Source organism: Arvicola amphibius, chromosome 9, assembly GCF_903992535.2.
Source record: "Arvicola amphibius chromosome 9, mArvAmp1.2, whole genome shotgun sequence".
NCBI lineage: Eukaryota > Metazoa > Chordata > Mammalia > Rodentia > Cricetidae > Arvicola > Arvicola amphibius.
In genome coordinates this window covers 108,305,676-108,324,603 of record NC_052055.2, presented here as the reverse complement: position 1 = coordinate 108,324,603, position 18,928 = coordinate 108,305,676, and the positions used below count along the sequence as shown (strand labels likewise).

At 37.4% G+C, this 18,928-nt stretch overlaps 1 protein-coding gene across 8 annotated transcripts in view; it reads right to left on the bottom strand.

Annotated features, from left to right (window-relative positions):
- The window catches only part of Jmjd1c (jumonji domain containing 1C), a 173,877-nt gene that overhangs the window by 20,480 nt on the left and 134,469 nt on the right, over positions 1-18,928 (bottom strand). For all 8 annotated transcript variants that reach the window (XM_038344050.1, XM_038344051.1, XM_038344049.1 and 5 more), the window contains 8 exons: positions 17,190-18,868; positions 13,528-13,700; positions 10,993-13,169; positions 6,621-6,822; positions 4,520-4,734; positions 3,411-3,563; positions 849-938; positions 120-247 (listed from right to left, as the gene is read on the bottom strand). In XM_038344050.1, the coding sequence (XP_038199978.1) occupies positions 120-247; positions 849-938; positions 3,411-3,563; positions 4,520-4,734; positions 6,621-6,822; positions 10,993-13,169; positions 13,528-13,700; positions 17,190-18,868 (4,817 nt within the window). The remainder of the gene's footprint in view (positions 1-119; positions 248-848; positions 939-3,410; positions 3,564-4,519; positions 4,735-6,620; positions 6,823-10,992; positions 13,170-13,527; positions 13,701-17,189; positions 18,869-18,928) is intronic.

Sequence of the window (18,928 nt, the reverse complement as noted above, 5' to 3'; positions counted from 1 at the left end):
CTACAGCTAGCTTTGAATTCAAAGCAATTCTGCCATGCTGAGTCATTTTTAACTGAGTTTCAAACACCCAAAGCTGTGTCATTTAACTACAGGCTGTAAATGAATACTTTTGTACTTACTTGAGACACACCATTTATTGTAGGAAAATTTCCAGCTTGTATGTTCTGTTTGTTAGTACAGTGACAATGGGATTTAATACCGTATTTTTCCCTAAGTACGTGCATGGCATCAAGAAGATCTGTCAACACTGTAAAACAGAACAGCAGTTAGTAAAGATTACCACTGGCTGTTAAGAGCACACACTTTCCTTAGTATGCTCGAGGACGTGGAACAGCAGAGTACTTGTGATTTCTCACCCTCTATTATTCAGTAATACCCTTCCAAATAACACAAAACTACCACCAACCAAATTTATATTAATTTCTTATTGTCTCATTATTAAGGTATTGGTATGCTCAAAACTTGTAGGAAGCTTCACTATAATCCAAACTTTATCATTATTCAATTTCCCTCTTCCATTGTTTCTGTGTGGTTTTCTATTCTGAGTCTAAGAAAGGACTTTTCCTGTCTTTATTAAATATAAGAGTTGCTATAATTTTGAAGACAATTCAATTAGTTAAGCCATACTTTTCCAAAAAAAAAATACTTGCTTTTGGGGTGGGTGGGTTGGGGGTTGACCCTAACACCTGTTGTGTGCATAACCAAGGTTGTCCTCAAACACATGGCAACCACAGCCTCTGAAATGCTGAGCTTACAGGCACTCATCACTATGCCCAGTAAACACAACTGGAGATGCTCTTCAGAGCACTCAGGACCTATAACACAAAGTAAAACACATCTAGACTTACCAGAACCAGGTATAATTTGAGTTGGCATTAAATGTTTATGATCGTGAGGCTGTCCTTTCACACACTTCATCCAAGCATACAACTCTTTATCTGTAAGATAAGATACCTTGTTTCAAGGAAATTCTTTTTTAAGTATTAAAGTGGTTTTAGAGTTACATAAAATTGCTGTGGTAGTCTTCTATTTTGCTTTGTTCTATATTTTTAAATAAGTCAGAAAAGATACTTAACCACCTGATGAATCTTGATAAAAGCACCGATTGAAATAGGAAAGGGGTTGTGTGTAGTAACACTTTCTAAAATGACTATTCTTTGCTATTGTTAATGTAGAGGTCACTTCTAATTTCTGATTCCAAACTGTACTCTTCTTTTGACTCTTATTTTCTATGCATTAGAGATTATTCTAGACTACTTATACTGATACAAGTTTAAGGACACTGCTACCTTATTTTGCTACTGTTCAATAAATATTGATATGAGCCTTGGGATAAGCCCTATCTAATATGTACAGGGCTATGGATGAAATAACTACCAACATGCAAGCAAAACAAACAAACAAAGTTTTAAGACATAAAAAAATTAACACTCTATAGAGCCACTATTAATTGCTATTGTTGATCTCAAAACAGGCTTCCTACATTGAGCTGCAATGTGAGGTATAGCATGGGACATTACATATGCCTCAGAGAGCTTTATGAATTTACTGACACGGGCAACTACTTACAATGTGGATCTAAGAGCTTCAAAACAAAATGAAACAAAACAAAACAAATTTAAAAAACCCACAAAGCTCAAGCAATTCAGCATAAATCCTAGAATTGCTTCATTAAAATCCTAGATTAAAAAAAAATGAGATTAAATTTTAGTAAATAAGACTCCAGAAGCATTCCTTCACAAGGCCCGAAAGGGAACCTACAACTGGTGTTTACATTACAGTTACTTAAGTTAATCCGCATTATGTAACAGTACATATTGAACCTACCCTCTTTGAGTTTTATGAAAGCATTTAATGTAAAAGTCAAACAATATACAAGGACATGTACTCAGGGCACAGGTTATATACTTGAAAGACTAATAGGGACTCTAACAAGCTTTATAGCTCCCAACTAGACAGTAAAATGGAAGCTAACAGCAATCCTATTTATTATAAACATTCCACCATGTTTAAAAGGGGGGGAACTGTTATGGAGTATATACTATAACAATATAAAATAAGCTTTTAAAATCTGACAAAGGAGAAACAAAAGTCCCATGAACTGGACAAAAAGAGCATGTGTCCTACCTCTAAGCTAGACCACCAGACCCAAAGAAGCTATTTAAATGCCAAGGTTTAATTTTTAACATGGTTGTAACATTTTATTCACATTTACTTTCATAGCCCAGGAAAATACAGTTCAAAATTTCCAGAAATGCCTATGCATACTTAGATCTTATTGGTAGTAAACAACGTATAAGAAAAAGGTTGAGAAAGTCGGGCAGTTCTACCAATGGGAAAAGACACTGGTGCTAAGCCATGGTTCTTCCTAACAACCAAGCCTAGGGCACTGGAATGACACAGCATTTATCCCTTCGACAGTTTTCTAATCCCTACACTTCATCCTAACTTTGCCTATAACTAACTAATGGATACCACGACTGAATAGCTACTTCCTAAACAGTCTTACGTACACTGTTGTTCTCTTTTTGAAAAATATATAATGAAAAACAGGGTCTTATTATAGACCCCGAGCTGAACTTGAACATAAGTCAATCTTGCCTCAGTTTCATGTACGACAATACCTGTACAACAGTCTTCTTTTTCTTAGTGGCGGGGCCTGAACCCTCAGTCTTGTACATGTTATGCAAGCATACTATCAATAGTTACATAAAAGGCCTGTGGCAAGCCTTGATACATTTAGTAATTTCCTTTTAAAACTGTATCTTCAACTACATTATTAAGTAAAATACTAATACCATTTTGTTTCTAAAAATTATGGACAACAGTTTCAAAGTCTGTGCTAGAAAGATTTATGGGATAGCGGAGTATGATGGCGCACACTTTTAATCCCAGCACTCAGGCAGATGGATCTCTGAGTTTAAGGCTAGATTGGTCTACAGAAAGTTCCAGGACAGCCAGGACTACACAGAGAAAGCCTGTCTCCAAACATCAAAACCAAACAACAACAACAACAACAACAAAAAGATTTGATAAAGGGCACTAAAGGCAGTATATTCTTGAAAAAGTTGTTTAAACATTAAAGACTGATAAGTGACTTAACAGGAATGACTTCTGAACTACAAGATTTCAGAAAGACATCAGGAACTGTGAAACAGAATATGACAACAAAAAGGCCTCAGCCAAATTTGAGCTTATTGACTTAAGAAATTCTGCCTCACAATGGCTCTACCCAGGGGGTAAAAGATGAAGATGGGGAGCTTCATTCCAAATGCAGACACTAACAAAGCGAGGCAATTCCTCTTCCTTACCCAAATGTTATGACTATCCACAATGCAACATACCCACAACTAAGGAAGGACATGAGTAATAGAGTATCTCCACTTAATCCCATTAAGCTATGTGCCAACCTCTAGAACTCTTCCTCTCCTTGGCCTTGTAACAATCCAAGCAAGCCACGAACCCACACTTGCGGCAGACCCAGTGGACATTAAACAGCGTCGCTTCACACGCATCACACATCTCCCGGACACCTCGCACTGCTCTTTTCCAGGCAATTTTGGCTGAAATATGGAGAAAGCAGCAATTAAAGGCAAGCATGTTGTTTGGTGCACTTTTGGATAAAATACAACAAAAATAAAGATGTGACAATAAATCAATAATGTCTACAGCTATCTTAATGTAAAAACAAGAGTAGATCCTTGTTTCTGTATTCTTAGGACAGCCACAAACTAACTGTCCTCCTCCTGCTTCCACTTAACTGAGTATGAGGATTATACTCAAAAGCAGGTATCTTGAAAATGAGCACAATTCTTTAGAAGACCCAGAAAGAATCCTAAGTAAATATATAAATGGCTGGCTTATACCCAAAACAGGGTTACTACCACGTGTGTAGTACTGCATGGCTGGTGGGATCTGTGGCCTTACCCACTGGATAGTAAGCACTCATAGCCCTCTTTTCAGTTATGACACAAAAATACAATGTTTCTAATTATGGCCAGATGCACTCTGGCAAACAATCCTCTGATTTTAGGGGAAAAAAGATAGAGGAAAAAGTATACACTGAGAGCATATAGCCACATTAGTGCTCACTGATGCCAAGTGCTTTACATTCAAGTAAACAGAATCCATGTAACTAATTTGTAAACAAGTACATGGGTAGTTAACTTTTCTGTTTACAGGTATGATATTTAAAGACATTATCTGCAAAAAGTTATAGTTCAACAAGAAGTGGAGATTCAAATATAAAAAAAACTGATAATGTATACACAAAAACGATACTGTACAACTTTTCATGTAAAAACAATGTCATACTAGTTCATGTTGTAGCAGTTATGAAAACATTGTGATTTCATGAATAATCCGTTCAATTTCAAAAGGGAATTACCTGTATCTCAAGTACGTAAGAGGTGGCATTATCACAGCTCAAATACCAATGCAATTAGGTAGGATGGGACACAATACAGAGAGAATTCTTTAAAGGAAGTCTGTAGAGTGTATGTTATGTTAACTTCCTTACCATCTTTTTTCACCCAGGACAAAGCTGTTTTCTCAGATGTTACTAATTGACAGAACTTATCACCTATTATATCCAAGATATATTTAGAGGTTTCAACATCTATTTCATCATCTTCATAATTTTCATGTGTCCATAAACTCATGGCTTCATCATCATATTGGTCAGGAGAAGAGAAACCATCTATCCTGACCACTCCATTCTTACTAAATGACAATCTGAAACAATAAAACATAAAACCATTAGATACTAAGATGAAAAGTAACTTTTATGTTTCTACATTATGTTATAATTTAAAACCATAAAATAGAATGGTTTCTCACAAGTACGTAAGTTATTAATCAATTACAAGCCTCGGGCACTATTTAGTGGCATGGTAAGCAGAACTGACTTTACATTATTTCAAGAGGTAAGGGTTAGGGAATCTAAAGCTCACTGGTACAGCAATTACCCAGCAGGCACAATGGCCTGATTTCCAACTTTCAATAGGGCAACACCAACCATTTATTATTAGGTAATTACAGTCAGCTGTTACCTATTGGAACACTGTCCAAGCAGTATATGAGTAAGAGAGTCAGTATGTCTGCCCAATGTTATCAAAGCAGTATTGTTACTTTTTGCTTTCTCTTTCCCACCCACGCAATGATACACACATTGCAACCCACCCTGGCCTTGCAGCAGCACCAATTTTCCTGTGAAAGCTTCCTGAGTTCTTGAATTATAAGCATATACCACCATGCCTGCCTGATGTGTGATTTTTCAACTATCCTTTCTTAGTCTAAAATTGAGAAAGTTAAAAATGTCTTTAATCATCTTGGAATTTTTAGTTTATCATTATACACAGCTTTCTACTTTAGTGAGATGTTTAGTTTTTGAGATAAGCCTTAAAATTCTAAACCCTTATTCCCCTTCTCTGATAGGCATCACTGATTTTAGGTTATCTGAATTATCATCAACCAGCTTTGTCTTTATCAGAACATTTCTTTTTGTCAAACCCAAGGCTTTCTCGTCTTCCTCAAAACTACTCCCTTGACACCACTGCAATTTCTTCCACACTTGTTTGAGCACCACTTCCTGTAACTGTAACATCTTCCTAGTCTGCCTTGCCTTTAGGGACTGTTGGCCACAGATTCCGAACTAAAGTGGAAAGGAAAAAAAAAGAATGTATGGCTTTTTTTTTTTTTTTTTTTTTTTTTTTGATAAGGTCTCATACATAGCCCAGGTTGAACTGAAACCCACAGAGATCAGACTGCTTCTGATACATCTCTGGAACTACAGTAAGGTCTATGTGCAACTAACTACTTTATATCTTTAACGTTCATTAAGTATCCACACATTTTCAAATCAAACAGCTTTGCTGTAATCCTTGACAGGTTATAAACTTCACAGAGGCACCAAGGACCAAAGACGATATTCAAGAACAAAAACAACAGATTTTAGAATGGGAGTTTTCACTGGTGGGATTACCTAGATCTCTGTTTTTTAATCAAGTCTATGAATGAGGTTTTACATTTAAAGTACTTAGCAATATTTATATTAAACTAATAAATTAATCTATAAATAATTTTTATATTCTATTATCAAACTTGTGAACTATGACAGTATACATTAGCTATAATATGTTTTGTTTTGGGCTTTGCCTCTGCCTCCCAAGTGCTGGGATTAAATGCGTGTGCCACCACCTCCTGGCACATTAGCTATAATATGTAAGTGTATATTTAACAAAAGTTATGAGCACTCCTATGTAAGAAGTATGTTTTCATAGCCAGGACAGTTTTTATCTGCATTCACAGACAACAATGTTTACTTAAAGTAATATGTTAAACTATTTTGGCAAAAGCAAATACCTTTTAAAGAAATTTTTAAAATCAAGAACTGGATATTTTCTTGCCATTTTTAGAATTAATCTTCCAGAAGGACGATGCAGGAACATAGTGACTGAGCAATAACGTGACGAGGCTACAGTCAGCAGCGTAACAGCGCAGCATGACCAGCACTGTTTACACGAGGTCAGAACTAAGACACACTCCCAGATCCAGAGAAGGGGCTCTTAAAATCCCAGTACAACTTCCCTCACCCTGCCACTTCCTGTATTCTGACTCACCTCCTAAAGTAGTAGAATCTACAAAACACTGGCGAGTGGGCCGACTCTTCCCCTCTCTTACTGCGGACGAGCCTGCACTCCCGGCACTTCTGTAAGTTGGGCCCTATCTCACAGCAAGAATCGTCTTGCAGAAAGGACTCTCCGGTTTGCTTCAGCTTTCTGACCTTTCGCCAGTCTTTCAGCACTGAACGAGGAATACCAGCTGTAACATGAGAAGGAAATTATTAGCAGGATTATGTTTTACAAAAAGGAATACTCTTTGGAACTAAATCCTAGTTGATTACACTCAATTTCAATTACCCAATGGACAAATGCTCAAGTCTACAACGTCCTTTTGTTTATCTGCTCACCCATTCTAACCACACAGGAAAGGAAGGCAGCACACCCTCTGCTGATAGGAAATCTTTAAGCATTGCATATTCAGATAAATATAATACCAAATACGAGAATCATCCACACTAATATACACTTAGCTTAAAAGAAGCTTGTCAGCAGGTGTGGAGGTCATGCCTCTAGCTCCAGCACTTGGGAAGCCGGGGCAGGATGAGCACATACGCAAGGCCAGCCTGAGATATCTAGTGAGTGTCTCAAAAAAACACTACCATCACTAAAAAACAGTCACCATCTTTAGCTTGTAACAAGAAAATTGTATTTGACATCAATATATCGATGAGAACAGTATCTTTTGAAAAAAAAGGTTTGAAGAAAGAGAGAAGAGGTCCATAATATGAACTTGAAATAATTAAAAAATAAAATGAACACACAAAGCAATCAAACTGGTCCCCATTAGGAGTATTCTAAAGCGCAGGCATGAAGGCAATCTTTGCAAACACAGTGAGATCAAGAGTAAAAAGGAAAAACAAGCCGGGCAGTGGTGGCACACACCTTTAATCCCGTGACTCTGGAGGCAGAGGCAGGAGGATCTCTGTGAGTTCAAGGCCAGCCTGGTCTACAAGAGCTAGTTCCAGGACAGGCTCCAAAGCTACAGAGAAACCCTGTCTCGAAAAACTAAAGCTAAAACAAAACAAACAAACAAACAAACAAACAAATAAATAAAATCCCCCCAAAAAAGAAAACAGGAAAAACAAAACAACCTCTCAAGTTGAATACAGTCTAATATTTTTAGGTAAAAAATTTATTTACCACATTCAGCACCACTGATCCTGTTTATTAACATAAATTAGCAAGTAAAGGAGCATCAGCTACAAAAATCAGTCATCTGTATACCAGGAGCAAGCTGCAGACCAGAAGAATCCACAAAGTACATACACAACTATAATTCTACCTATAAAAATCTAAAAGATAGCCATTTAAGAGGAAGCTTTGTTGCCAACAAACTAGTTGTTTTGAAACCAGAAATGTCTTCTAGAAAATTCCTGTCTAGAAGTCCTATTGATATCTATTTATTGATAGTGTATACAATGTAATTATATACACATACACAATCACTCTCGCATAGGTAGCAATGTTTAAAGCTGGATTAAAGTACTAAGGTCTTTTTAAGATTGCTGCTTATTTCTCATTTCCCTCTTTTTAGTCTTTATCTTAGGGCCAGAAGTCATTAGGGTTAACCCAGTATACACATACACTCACATATGTAGCACATGACAGTTACTGACATGGTATAAAGATGTTTCCAGGGCTACAGAGATGGCTCTCCAGTCAAGAGCATTGGCAGTTCTTCCAGAAGACTATGGTTGAATTCCCAGCACCCACATGGAAGTTCACAACCTTCAATTCTACTTCCATGGGATCCAGTGCTATTTTCTGGGCTCCACAGGATCCAGACACACATGCAGTGCACAAATATCCAGGCAGGAAAACACGCATACAGATAAAATAAAAATATATCTTCTCCCCTCAATGGTATTTCTCCTTCAATGTATTAGGAGAGATCTTTCTTATGGACTTTATTAAAGGTGTCAGAATTCTTCAACCATTTGCTTACTTTTAAGTTGATTACACTAGAATAAACTGAATACAATGTTTCTATTCTTCGTACTAGAAATTAACATTAATTAATATACTTTAACTCTAGATGACGGAACAGTTTAGAATGTGAAACCCCATAACATTCATTGTAAAAATTTAAACAGTACCATGATTTTTTAAAAAGACACTTGAAAACAGTTCTTAATTATGTGATACTAAAACAGGCCCCTTTTAATTTAAAAAAATGAATAAAGTATAAAGGCTTTTGTTACTATAATTCTTCTATGCTAAGTCAAACAAGACAATACTGAACTTTTAGGAACTTAACAGTAACATTTGCTTAAAATATGGCACCATCCTTTAACTCTAAATGTCTTGACAATCTGTCTAACAGTCAGAACCTTGAAGACCTAGGTTTTTATTAAATTCACAGACACCTGCCTACTGAAGAAAACTGGGGAGGAAGAAAATGAGGACAAATAAATACATTCTAACCACTGAGTTCTCAAATGCTAACATCATAAAAGTATTTTTGGATACAGAAATTAATTCAGATTGTAGGTGAGTCACAGTTTAGATACATCAATAAGTATATTGTAAATATACTCAAATTTATTGACAATTTTAGCACACAAAGTAAAAATTATTTGGGAAAGGCAGTAAATTTTCAATTAAAATGAAAGGCAGACGTATGCCAAAACACTAAGTAAAGCAACAGCAATGGTAGCTGCCTATACAATGTACTAAGATTTATTTGTATGGGTATTTAAAATATATTATTAGTTACAAAACTTAAAATTGTAATCAAGTTAATTATAATTAGTTATAATTAAAAGTATAATGTATGATAACAATCATGTGAAATCCTCTAACATGCAAGTCTAACTCATTCTTTAAGCTGATCATGACTAAAAACAATTCCATTAAACGATGAGGAGAAAAAAGCCAAATTTCATCAAAGAAGTATATATCCAGATTTTAAAATTCTTTGACTTGTGAAAATATCCTATGCTAAGCAATTTTTCTGGATGGGTTAGACACAAACTAACCCTGCCTTTAACTAATAAACTGTTAATAGTCAGAATCAACATAACTTTCAAACAAATGGGATTTAAAGTACCTGGTATGAAACTAAATATTTGTCAGCAAATTAGGAGACTTACTAAGCATTATAACCTGGGGTACTGAACACTCATTCTGGCCACTATCTGAGAGCATCACTTGGAAGCATACATACTTGGTATTGATATAAAAAGAATAAACAAAACATTAAAAAATAATTTTATGAATTTAACTTCAAAAGCATTTTCAAATGTTTAAAGCTATTTTCTGGAAGCTTAAAAAATCTGAATGCCCAACTCAAAAAGAAATACATGGAATAAAACAACTGCTGGCCACTAAGCTTCCTGTGAACTATTCTTAGAGAATAAGGAGAAACACATGAAAGAAAAGGAAACATTATAATCTGATATTCAAATCAATGCAGGTGTCCTTTATTGCCAGTCCCTCTCTGCCTTCTGACTGTACTTGCACTGCAGGATCTAGCTGAGCTTGTTCTTTGCTATGATTCTATCCTCATGTTTCTCTCTACGTCACTTTGCCTATGGTTCCACACAGTCACATGGGAAAACTTCACTCTGAATTCAGACACAAATGGGGGAGGAGGACTCAAGCATCCAAGCAATTATGGGAGTACTGCTTGTGGGTCCACACTGTCACAAATGCTTTGTATATGTGATTGATTACACAGATACAGTGAAACTGTTAAGTGCTTTCTGCATTATGAAACAAATCTACAAATAAATAAGCAAAATGAGGAAAATTACTTCAAAAGACATAAAGAAACATTTTATAATGGCTATTGCCGGTAAGCATTCTTTACTTTGTCCGGCTGCAGCCACAAAGGAAACCAAAATTCTGGTGAATTCATTGTGGATTATTATTATTATTATTACATATTATTGCGAATATTATTTATTGTGGAAGTACTTATTGGAATAATCACAAGTTTCCATTTTTAACTTCACCCACTGTTACCAATGGGAATTTCCACATTCACACTACTACTAAGTACTGTGTGTACAGGCTAAGTACGAATTATTTTCTAACTAAATTATGCCATAGCTAAGCAGTTTATTATCAGGAGTACATTTTTGTAGTGTAATAATCGAAGATATATTTTGACATGTCTGAGAAAAAGCAAACATTATGAGCAATTCCTAAATTACACATTGGATTGCATATATCACCTACGACAACTGCCAGGAAAAACATCTCTTAAAAATGGAGATCTAAGTCTTCTCTCTTTTCCTTCTGCAGGACACATAGGAAACGCAGAAATGAAGTTTATAATCAAGACCTACGGAGCCGCATCATTACTGCAAGGACGACAGGCAGTTAAAGCCCATTTTAACTGTGATAAACAAACATAATTACTTACCACTATTACTGCTCTGCAACTTCAGCTTACTTTTCTCCTTGGCACTCCTGCTGAGAACGCCATTGGGTTTCACGTCTTCCTCATTCTCGCCTTTCCTTCTCTGTAGATCGTTCTGCTTCTTTTTATAAGTTGGCTTAGGCTGCCGCTTAGTCCTCTGCTCCGACTTGCTCTCACTTTCATCCGAGTCTCCACTTTCAGAGCCAGATTCGTAAGTTCTTTTGGTTTTTCTCCTGCTGGCTTTATCATCCCTTCCACACTTATCTCCCGTGACTCTGCTATCTACACTATTTTGTATATCATTAGATGTAGAAGCTATTAAATTGACAGAACATGGCTTAATAATTTCTGATACAGAATTCCCTGAATTTTCCATTTTATTAGTATTTTTATCTTCTTCTGAATGTCTGGTAAGCCAGGCCTTCTTCAGTTTAGTGTGGTAGTTGGGCTGACTGGTCTGGGCTGCTGGCCCATTTCCTACAGAGATTGCTTTGTTACTTGCACCACAAATCATGGTGTTATCCAGGGGAAAAGAGGCTGCTGCTGTCTGATTTCTCACAGTATTAAGTTCAGCCTCACTGACATTACTATTTTTATACTGAGCTGCAGCCAATGCTGCCTTGTGCTTTTTTAAATGAATAAAATCAGTTGTGCCTGAGAAGCCAGAGCTAGGCTGACCACCACTCCCTGTCTTACTACAGGCCACAGTGACTGGCCCCGGGGTGCTGACTTTGCATTCCTTTGTTTGGGCCACTGCTTGAGTAACACTTTTTGAAGTACATTCTAAGGATGTAGAGGCCAAAATGGTATTTGATAAAGAATAAACTGTTTCTGAACCACCCAAGCTGGAAACACTGGTGGTAATGGCAGCAGATGTGAATACATCTGTTTTGGTATTACAGACCACATTTACAGCAGACATGACTGAAACAGGAACACTGCCCTGGGAGACAGCCTCAACATTTTTTTCAGATTTTACATGAGCATTTTCTAAATTCACATTTGGCAGAATGACTCTTCCAGTCTCTCCGGATTCTGGTTTGAGGTAATCTGTTTTACTTGCCCCAGATGAAGATCTTTCACAAACTCTATCTTTGGAAGCTAATGGTACTGATGGGACACTATCAACTTTTGTACTAGATGGTGGACGGACAATGACAGATGCCACGGCAGCCTGTGACTTTCCACTGCTTTTTTCCACAGGCCACTCAGCCTTCTCCTTGCTGAGGTTGTTGTTAGACTTCCACATTTCTGTTAAATTCTGATCAGCAGAACTCTTAAAATTTGCTTGGGAGTCTTTTGGCTCAGGAATTAGAGTTGGAGGCTTCTGGGATTCTTGAACTTTGGTGCCAGCGTTCACCGGCATCACTGGGGTCAGAGTTGGAGGGGAAAGGCTACTGTAGCTACTTTCCTTTCTTTCCAAACTGTGATGGATTGGTGGGTGGAATACTGGGGCCCTATGCAAAGCAGGCATACTGCGAAGTGCATTTGTAGAAGAGACAGTCAAATGGGTGGGACTTCTACAATCACTTCTGAACGTTGTTACCGAGTGAGATGCAATCTGATGGGAAAGATGGTCTGGTATCTTGCTTACTAAAGTTTCACTTTCTGGCTGGTGTTTAATCAAAGGTGGAGGCTTTGAAAGAGATGGTATAAATGAAAGAGATTGCGGATTGGCTGCTGCAGAAAGGTTATTATTCTGTTTTTCAGTGTAAATATTTGAAACTTCTTTGGATGGGTAGGACCTTGGTGGTTCATTGACCACACTATTAGATAATGTAGTGAAATAGTTACTTTGGGGCAAACTCTGAGGCACTGAGTGCTTCATCTTATAAAGCTCTGATACTGAGCGTTCCACATCTTTATCTTGTTTGATGGCATGGCTTTTAGGACTAGAAGATGATGGTGCTACCCTGGAGTAATTCTCTCTTTCAACCTCAGGCCCCTTGATTTTTGTTGTAAAAGGGGCAACATCAATACTCTCTTGAAGAATCCGACGATGTTCCTCCTTGTATTTGTTCAGTCTCTCTCCAGTCTCCTGAGGTGGCCTCGGACCCACAAAATGCCTATGCAAGTGACAATCCTTTCCTCCCTGTGACCTATTAAGATCCAGGTCACTTTTCATTGATGTGGATGCATTACACCGTAATGGTTCCATGAAAGCTTTCCTCTCCAATTCTCTACAAAGAAAATACAGAAAAGATTTCTATAATCATTTCTTCATACAAAACACAAGAAGGTTTTTAATCAAATGTTATTCTATTATGAAAGCAAACAGCTTTGTTCATTCTTTAAAATTGGAAGGTAGACCAGTATGAAAAGAACACAGCCCCATATAGTGGACTACTTGGAAGGCTGAGGCAGGAGGATTGCATGAGTTTGATGGTAAACTGATTCAACAAGCCAAAACAAAATGAAATTATCTCTTCAAAGTCTAGTTTTGACACCAATTTTAAATAAACTATCTAAAAAAGTGAATTAAGAAAACTCATGATAGTCAAAACTATTTTGTTAAGTTTTAAACATTGGTGAACTTACTCTTTGTGGTGATCTACTAAGGTTTTTGCCACTGGTGAACTGGAATGCACTGTCATTTTATGAGGTCGATGAGGCTCTGCACTAGAAGGTCTGACAGGAATGTGAGTAAGTAATCCAATACCATCTGTTGAGGTCACAGGAGTAGGTTGATGTAACCAAGGACTGGGAGAATTCTATTGAAAAACAAAAACAAAAAGCCTAGATTTTAGTTATTAAAAAAAAAGCTAAATTCTTGAGCTGAGTATGATGTCATGTACTTAATTCCAGTACTCAGTTTCATAGGACTTCTGACCACTGTGAATGTGAAGCCTGACATTTTTGAAAAGGAATCTAGTGAGAAATACTCAATTCTTTAGCCAACATTAAGCATACAAACTTTCCATATTCTGTTGAAAACTAATTAGCGTTAAACTAGTAACATCTAGAAATATTTCTTCAAGAAAAGCAGAGATTAAAACTACCATCAGTTGACTGTAAATGATGTTCACAGACCTAATTTTGACTTCCCAACAACAGAAGAATTTGCTGTTCACAGAAAAACCAGAATGTTAGCCCTAAAACATTATTCCACTAGAAGCAGAAATTATAATCAAGTCTGTCAATTTTTCCATAGAATAAAAACTTTGTAAAAGTTTCTGCACAACTCCCAGATCATTACATTTAAGGCCTAAATGTGTTCCACTGTATTCTATAAGCTTGATACTGTTAGTCCACTATAGTTGGAGGTGTGGAAGCATAACACAGTCTTCCATGACAGTATGTTGCCTGCTGGTAAGTTGGTATTTATACGGTGACAGCAACATACACGTTATATCCCATACATCTGATTACATGTTTAAAAGCTGTTTTCTATATTGTGACTCAATATAACTTTGTAATCTGTCATCAGGGTGAGTCGTATACCAGGAAAATTCAAACCATCGTTATTTTGACTAAAAGGAATCGACCTTTTAACTCACAACAATAACGTAAAGATAGCATGTATCGATAGCTTAATGGTAAGCTATAGCTCTAAATCTCACAAGAGAATAATGCACAATGATGCACAGACAGAACGCTAAATGTAAAATGACAGAGTAGGCCGTAATTATACAGGACGCAGAAGTCTGGAGTCACAGTATTGTGACAGTGATGGGAGCTTCCGCCTTATGGAGTAAAGTTATCTCCTGATCTAAAGGCTTCGGCTTACACTGGTCTCATCACCTAATCACAGACATGTTAAGAGATCTTTCTTTTGCTTAAAATGTTATTTTAGTTTACATTTTTGCATTATAATTTTACATAAATAAAAACCTGACTAGCATGACATATTTTATGGTTTTATGAACAGCTTGTAAAGTTCTTAGATCTGTTTTACAGAGTTTGGAATTTATGGAAGAAGAGTCAAACCCATCTGCTGCCTCTTGGATTCTGTGTTCTAGCCTATCTGTGCAGTTCTAACTCTATGACACACACACACAAAAGTGAAGTGTGAGTGCAATGGGCACATGGACCACCAGACTTGCTTTAAATTCTGAAGTGAAAAATGTGGTTAGCGATCTTCCTTGAATTAGATTATGTAATTTCTACATTTTAATAGGACTTAATAGAATATATGATCAAAGACGTAAATAGAATCAGAACCCCATCATCTCAGAAGCAAAATCAAGGCAGCCATACTTGTGATTATGGAAACACAACTCAAGAATCAAAATCTTACCAATACTAAACGTGCCAGTGTTGGAGCAGAACCTAACTAACAGTCACTATTAATTTGACTAAAGGAACCTAAAGGTCATATGAAGGCAAACTAAAAAAGCGTTACAGAGAATAAACCACAGGAAATACCTTTTAAAATTATTAGACTGACAACTGCTTAGTTGGTGTCCCTCACTATCATCAACCATTATAACTTGGGATTAATGAGTTTGGTGACCTCATTACTGCTACCTAAAATTACAACAGCTTTTCTAACTAACTTCTGACACCATGACGACAACCATACCCATGTCCACTGTCATTTCCAATGCAATGCTAAATATACATAATACTAATCCTGAAATAAATGAGAAATCAAGTAGCACCAAATACGACTCCCAACATATTTTGGATCTTGCCCAGAACATAGCATGGAAAGTGTTGAGTACATCCCATCTTCATGGCAGCACTATTCTTAAAAGCTAAGTAGTGAAAATAACTCAAATGTCCACTAACAAAGAATGGACAAAGAAAATGTGGCAGGCTTAGTGGTAGAGCCCTTGACTAGCATGGATAAGGTCCATGAATGAATGAATGAATGAATGAATGAATGAATGAATGTATGGTTTGTCAACCTATGTTCACATGAAATAAAACAGAATGGTGCCTTTAAAAAGGCCATCTAATAGTTGTGCAGTGGAGGCACACATCTTTAGTCTCAGCACTTGGAGAGGCAGAGGGGGTGGATCTCTGTGAGTTCCAGGAGAGCCAAAACTGTTAAAGAAACCCTGTCTTAAAAAAACCAAACAAATAAAAAAATAAAATAAAAAGGGCATCTGTCTCATGTGTTAATATGGATAAACCTCAAGGTCATATTAAACAAAGTAAGACAGATAAGAAGAAAAACAGTAAGTGAATCTACTTCTATGAAGTGTCAAAAGTAGAGACAACATAGAACCTGAAAGTAAACATGTAGCTACCTATGCTGCAAAGAGGCTCTGCAGGAAACCCGCCTTCATGCCTGGCTGCTTGAGTTAGATCCCCAGATGTCACATGGCAGAAAGAGAGCCAACACCCACAATAAATTGTCCTGTGAACTCCACTTGATGGCTTACCATCTCACAGGATGGGTGGATGGATTAGATGGATAAATAAATAAATGTGAAAGATTGAAAACCGTGACACTACTTACTGAATTGAGAGCTTGAAAATGATAAATTTAATGCTGCTTTTACCACAAGCAAGGTGGTATTTAAAACAGTCCTGAGGCAATAATTAAAGAGTATGTTGGGCAGCACAAAGGCCAATGTTGCCACATGGCAGGAGTTTAACAGGACTATCTATTCCTTTACTTTCTTGTTGATTATGTGGCACTGCTATTAGTGCACAGCCATTTGCTGGTGAAAGAAAATTGCATGAAACAGTGAGTCCCAAACCACCACCTTTTCCAATGTTACGTACGGATAGCTTTGCCAAATACTAGGAGTCTCTAACTTTGAATGGCCGTAAGCACAGAAGGCACTTCAAGTCATACTTTGAAATAGCCAGTGAACATAATCCAAGGGCTAATATAATTTCACTTAAAGAAAAATTTACTAATGTATTTTTTTAAAAAAAATTAAACACATAAAATTTTAAGCCTCTACTTTCACTACTAACATATATACCAAAAATCAAAGTCTAATGGATACTATGATCTAAAAATGTTAGCCGGGCGGTGGTGGCACAGGCCTTTAATCCCAGCACTTGGGAGGCAGATGCAGGAGGATCTCTGTAGGTTTGAGGCCAGCCTGGTCTAAAAGAGCTAGTTCCAGGACAGGCTCCAAAGCTACAGAGAAACCCTGTCTTGAAAAAAGTTAAACCCTGGTGAGGTTAATAATCATCTGCAAAGATAATCAACTAAATATCTGTAATAGTTTTAAAGTACCTATACAGGCTAATTAACAAATCAATAATGTTCTGCGGCAACCAGCAGTGTCACTTACCCTCCTTAATGAAGCTTCAGTATTAACTGCATTTTCTGGGTGAACCCACTTAGAAGAAGGTAGACCAAGTCCTGAGTATGCATGTGCTCCATTTGGATATTGCCAAATAATTGGATAAAGTCCAAGCTGATTATATGAAGCAGAAGGATGGGCTTGTCCAAGAAGATGAGGTGACTGGTGTTGTAACAACTGTTGCTGCTGCTGGTGTGCTAGCGCTAAATGGCTCAAGCTGCTGGCATGCGCACTCTCTAGGCGTGGGTGGCCACCAAGTAAGGAGGCAGTAGGCACTCCAGGTAACACAGTGGGAAGTAAATGAGGATGATGGACAGAATGGTGTGGACCACTAGTGAGAGGGTGAGTGTTAAGGGTAGGTAATGGAGTTTGACTAGATGACCCAGCTAGTAAGTGGGATCCTGGTGTTAAGGCAGGGTGATGGGTACCTGGGTTTAAACAGGTTCTATGGGATGACGAAGGAAGAGGGAAATGATGCTGGCTCAAAAATGGTGAAATGTGATTAGTTCCTGTTTCTGATCCAATAAGAGCAGGATCTCTATAAACTGTGAAGTGCTCGTTTTTGTCAATGATTAGAGGGCTCTTCGTAGTTTCCAGAGCACCACTTCGAGTAGGAACTGGGTGAAAAGTACACCTGGACAACTCATGCTCTATTTTACTTGCCAGCCTCCTCTCACCAGCAGCTTGACTATTCACGTAAGGAGCCTTAGACTTTACAGAATCAGGAGAATGAGTAATCTTGGGTTTAACAACTTCAGGAGAAGAATTGGATTTTGTCTTCTGAGTATCTACTGAAGTAGTTAATTTAGATTTTATAGTTTCTGGGGGTGGACTTCTCTTATGTAGCTGATCCTCTGTGACAGAAACTGTACTTAATGAAGACATGTAAGAGACATAGTGATTTCTCTCTTTATCCACATCTCGGTGATCATTTCCTGAAGAAGTATTTATAACACTTGATTGAGTTAAATCCACTTTCACTATATCACTGACCCAGCTTTGGTCAGAATCTTGCTTTGCTGTTTCTAGGTATTTAGTATGAGAATGTTTAGAATCACTGACATTAGGATCCATGTTCTCAAGTGTCTGGAGGCCAAACGTATTTGAGTTTTCCTGAGCCACCCTCTCTGGATGGGTGTCATTTTTGATATCCACAGCACATTTGGGTGTCGGTGTTCTGGATACTAACTTTTCCTTTGGTAATAATTCCACTGTGCGCGTGTTTTCCATATTGCATTCTTGAAGAACTGAATCATTAGGATTATGGTCAGCAACTGTAGCCTGCTCTGATGAACGGACAGTCATTTTTTCTTGAATGTGGCTGTCCATGGACTTCAGCTTCTCCCCTTCTTCACGGGTTTTATCTTCTTGCATCTGATCCCAGCGAGGCTGAGTGTCCATTAAGGTCTCTCCTCCTGTCTTCTCAACAATCTGGGATTTTCCCTCTGCTCCATTTACCTTTGAGGTGACTTTAGTTTTCAGCTCATGCTCTGGTGTGTGCTCAGAGGAATTCTCACTTACTCTCTTATTTGAATTTTCTGAGTCACTGCTCTCAGAAACATCTGAAGTGTTGTCAGTCCGAAGCCTCTTCGTGTTAGCTCTCTTCTCCTCCTCCTCGGGCTTCCTTCTTTTACTCACCACGTGTTTGTTTTTACCTTTAGGATTTTCTGTGAGATGAAAAAGAAGAGTTTTATTTTTCATGATCAATGAGCACATTTTAATGTAGT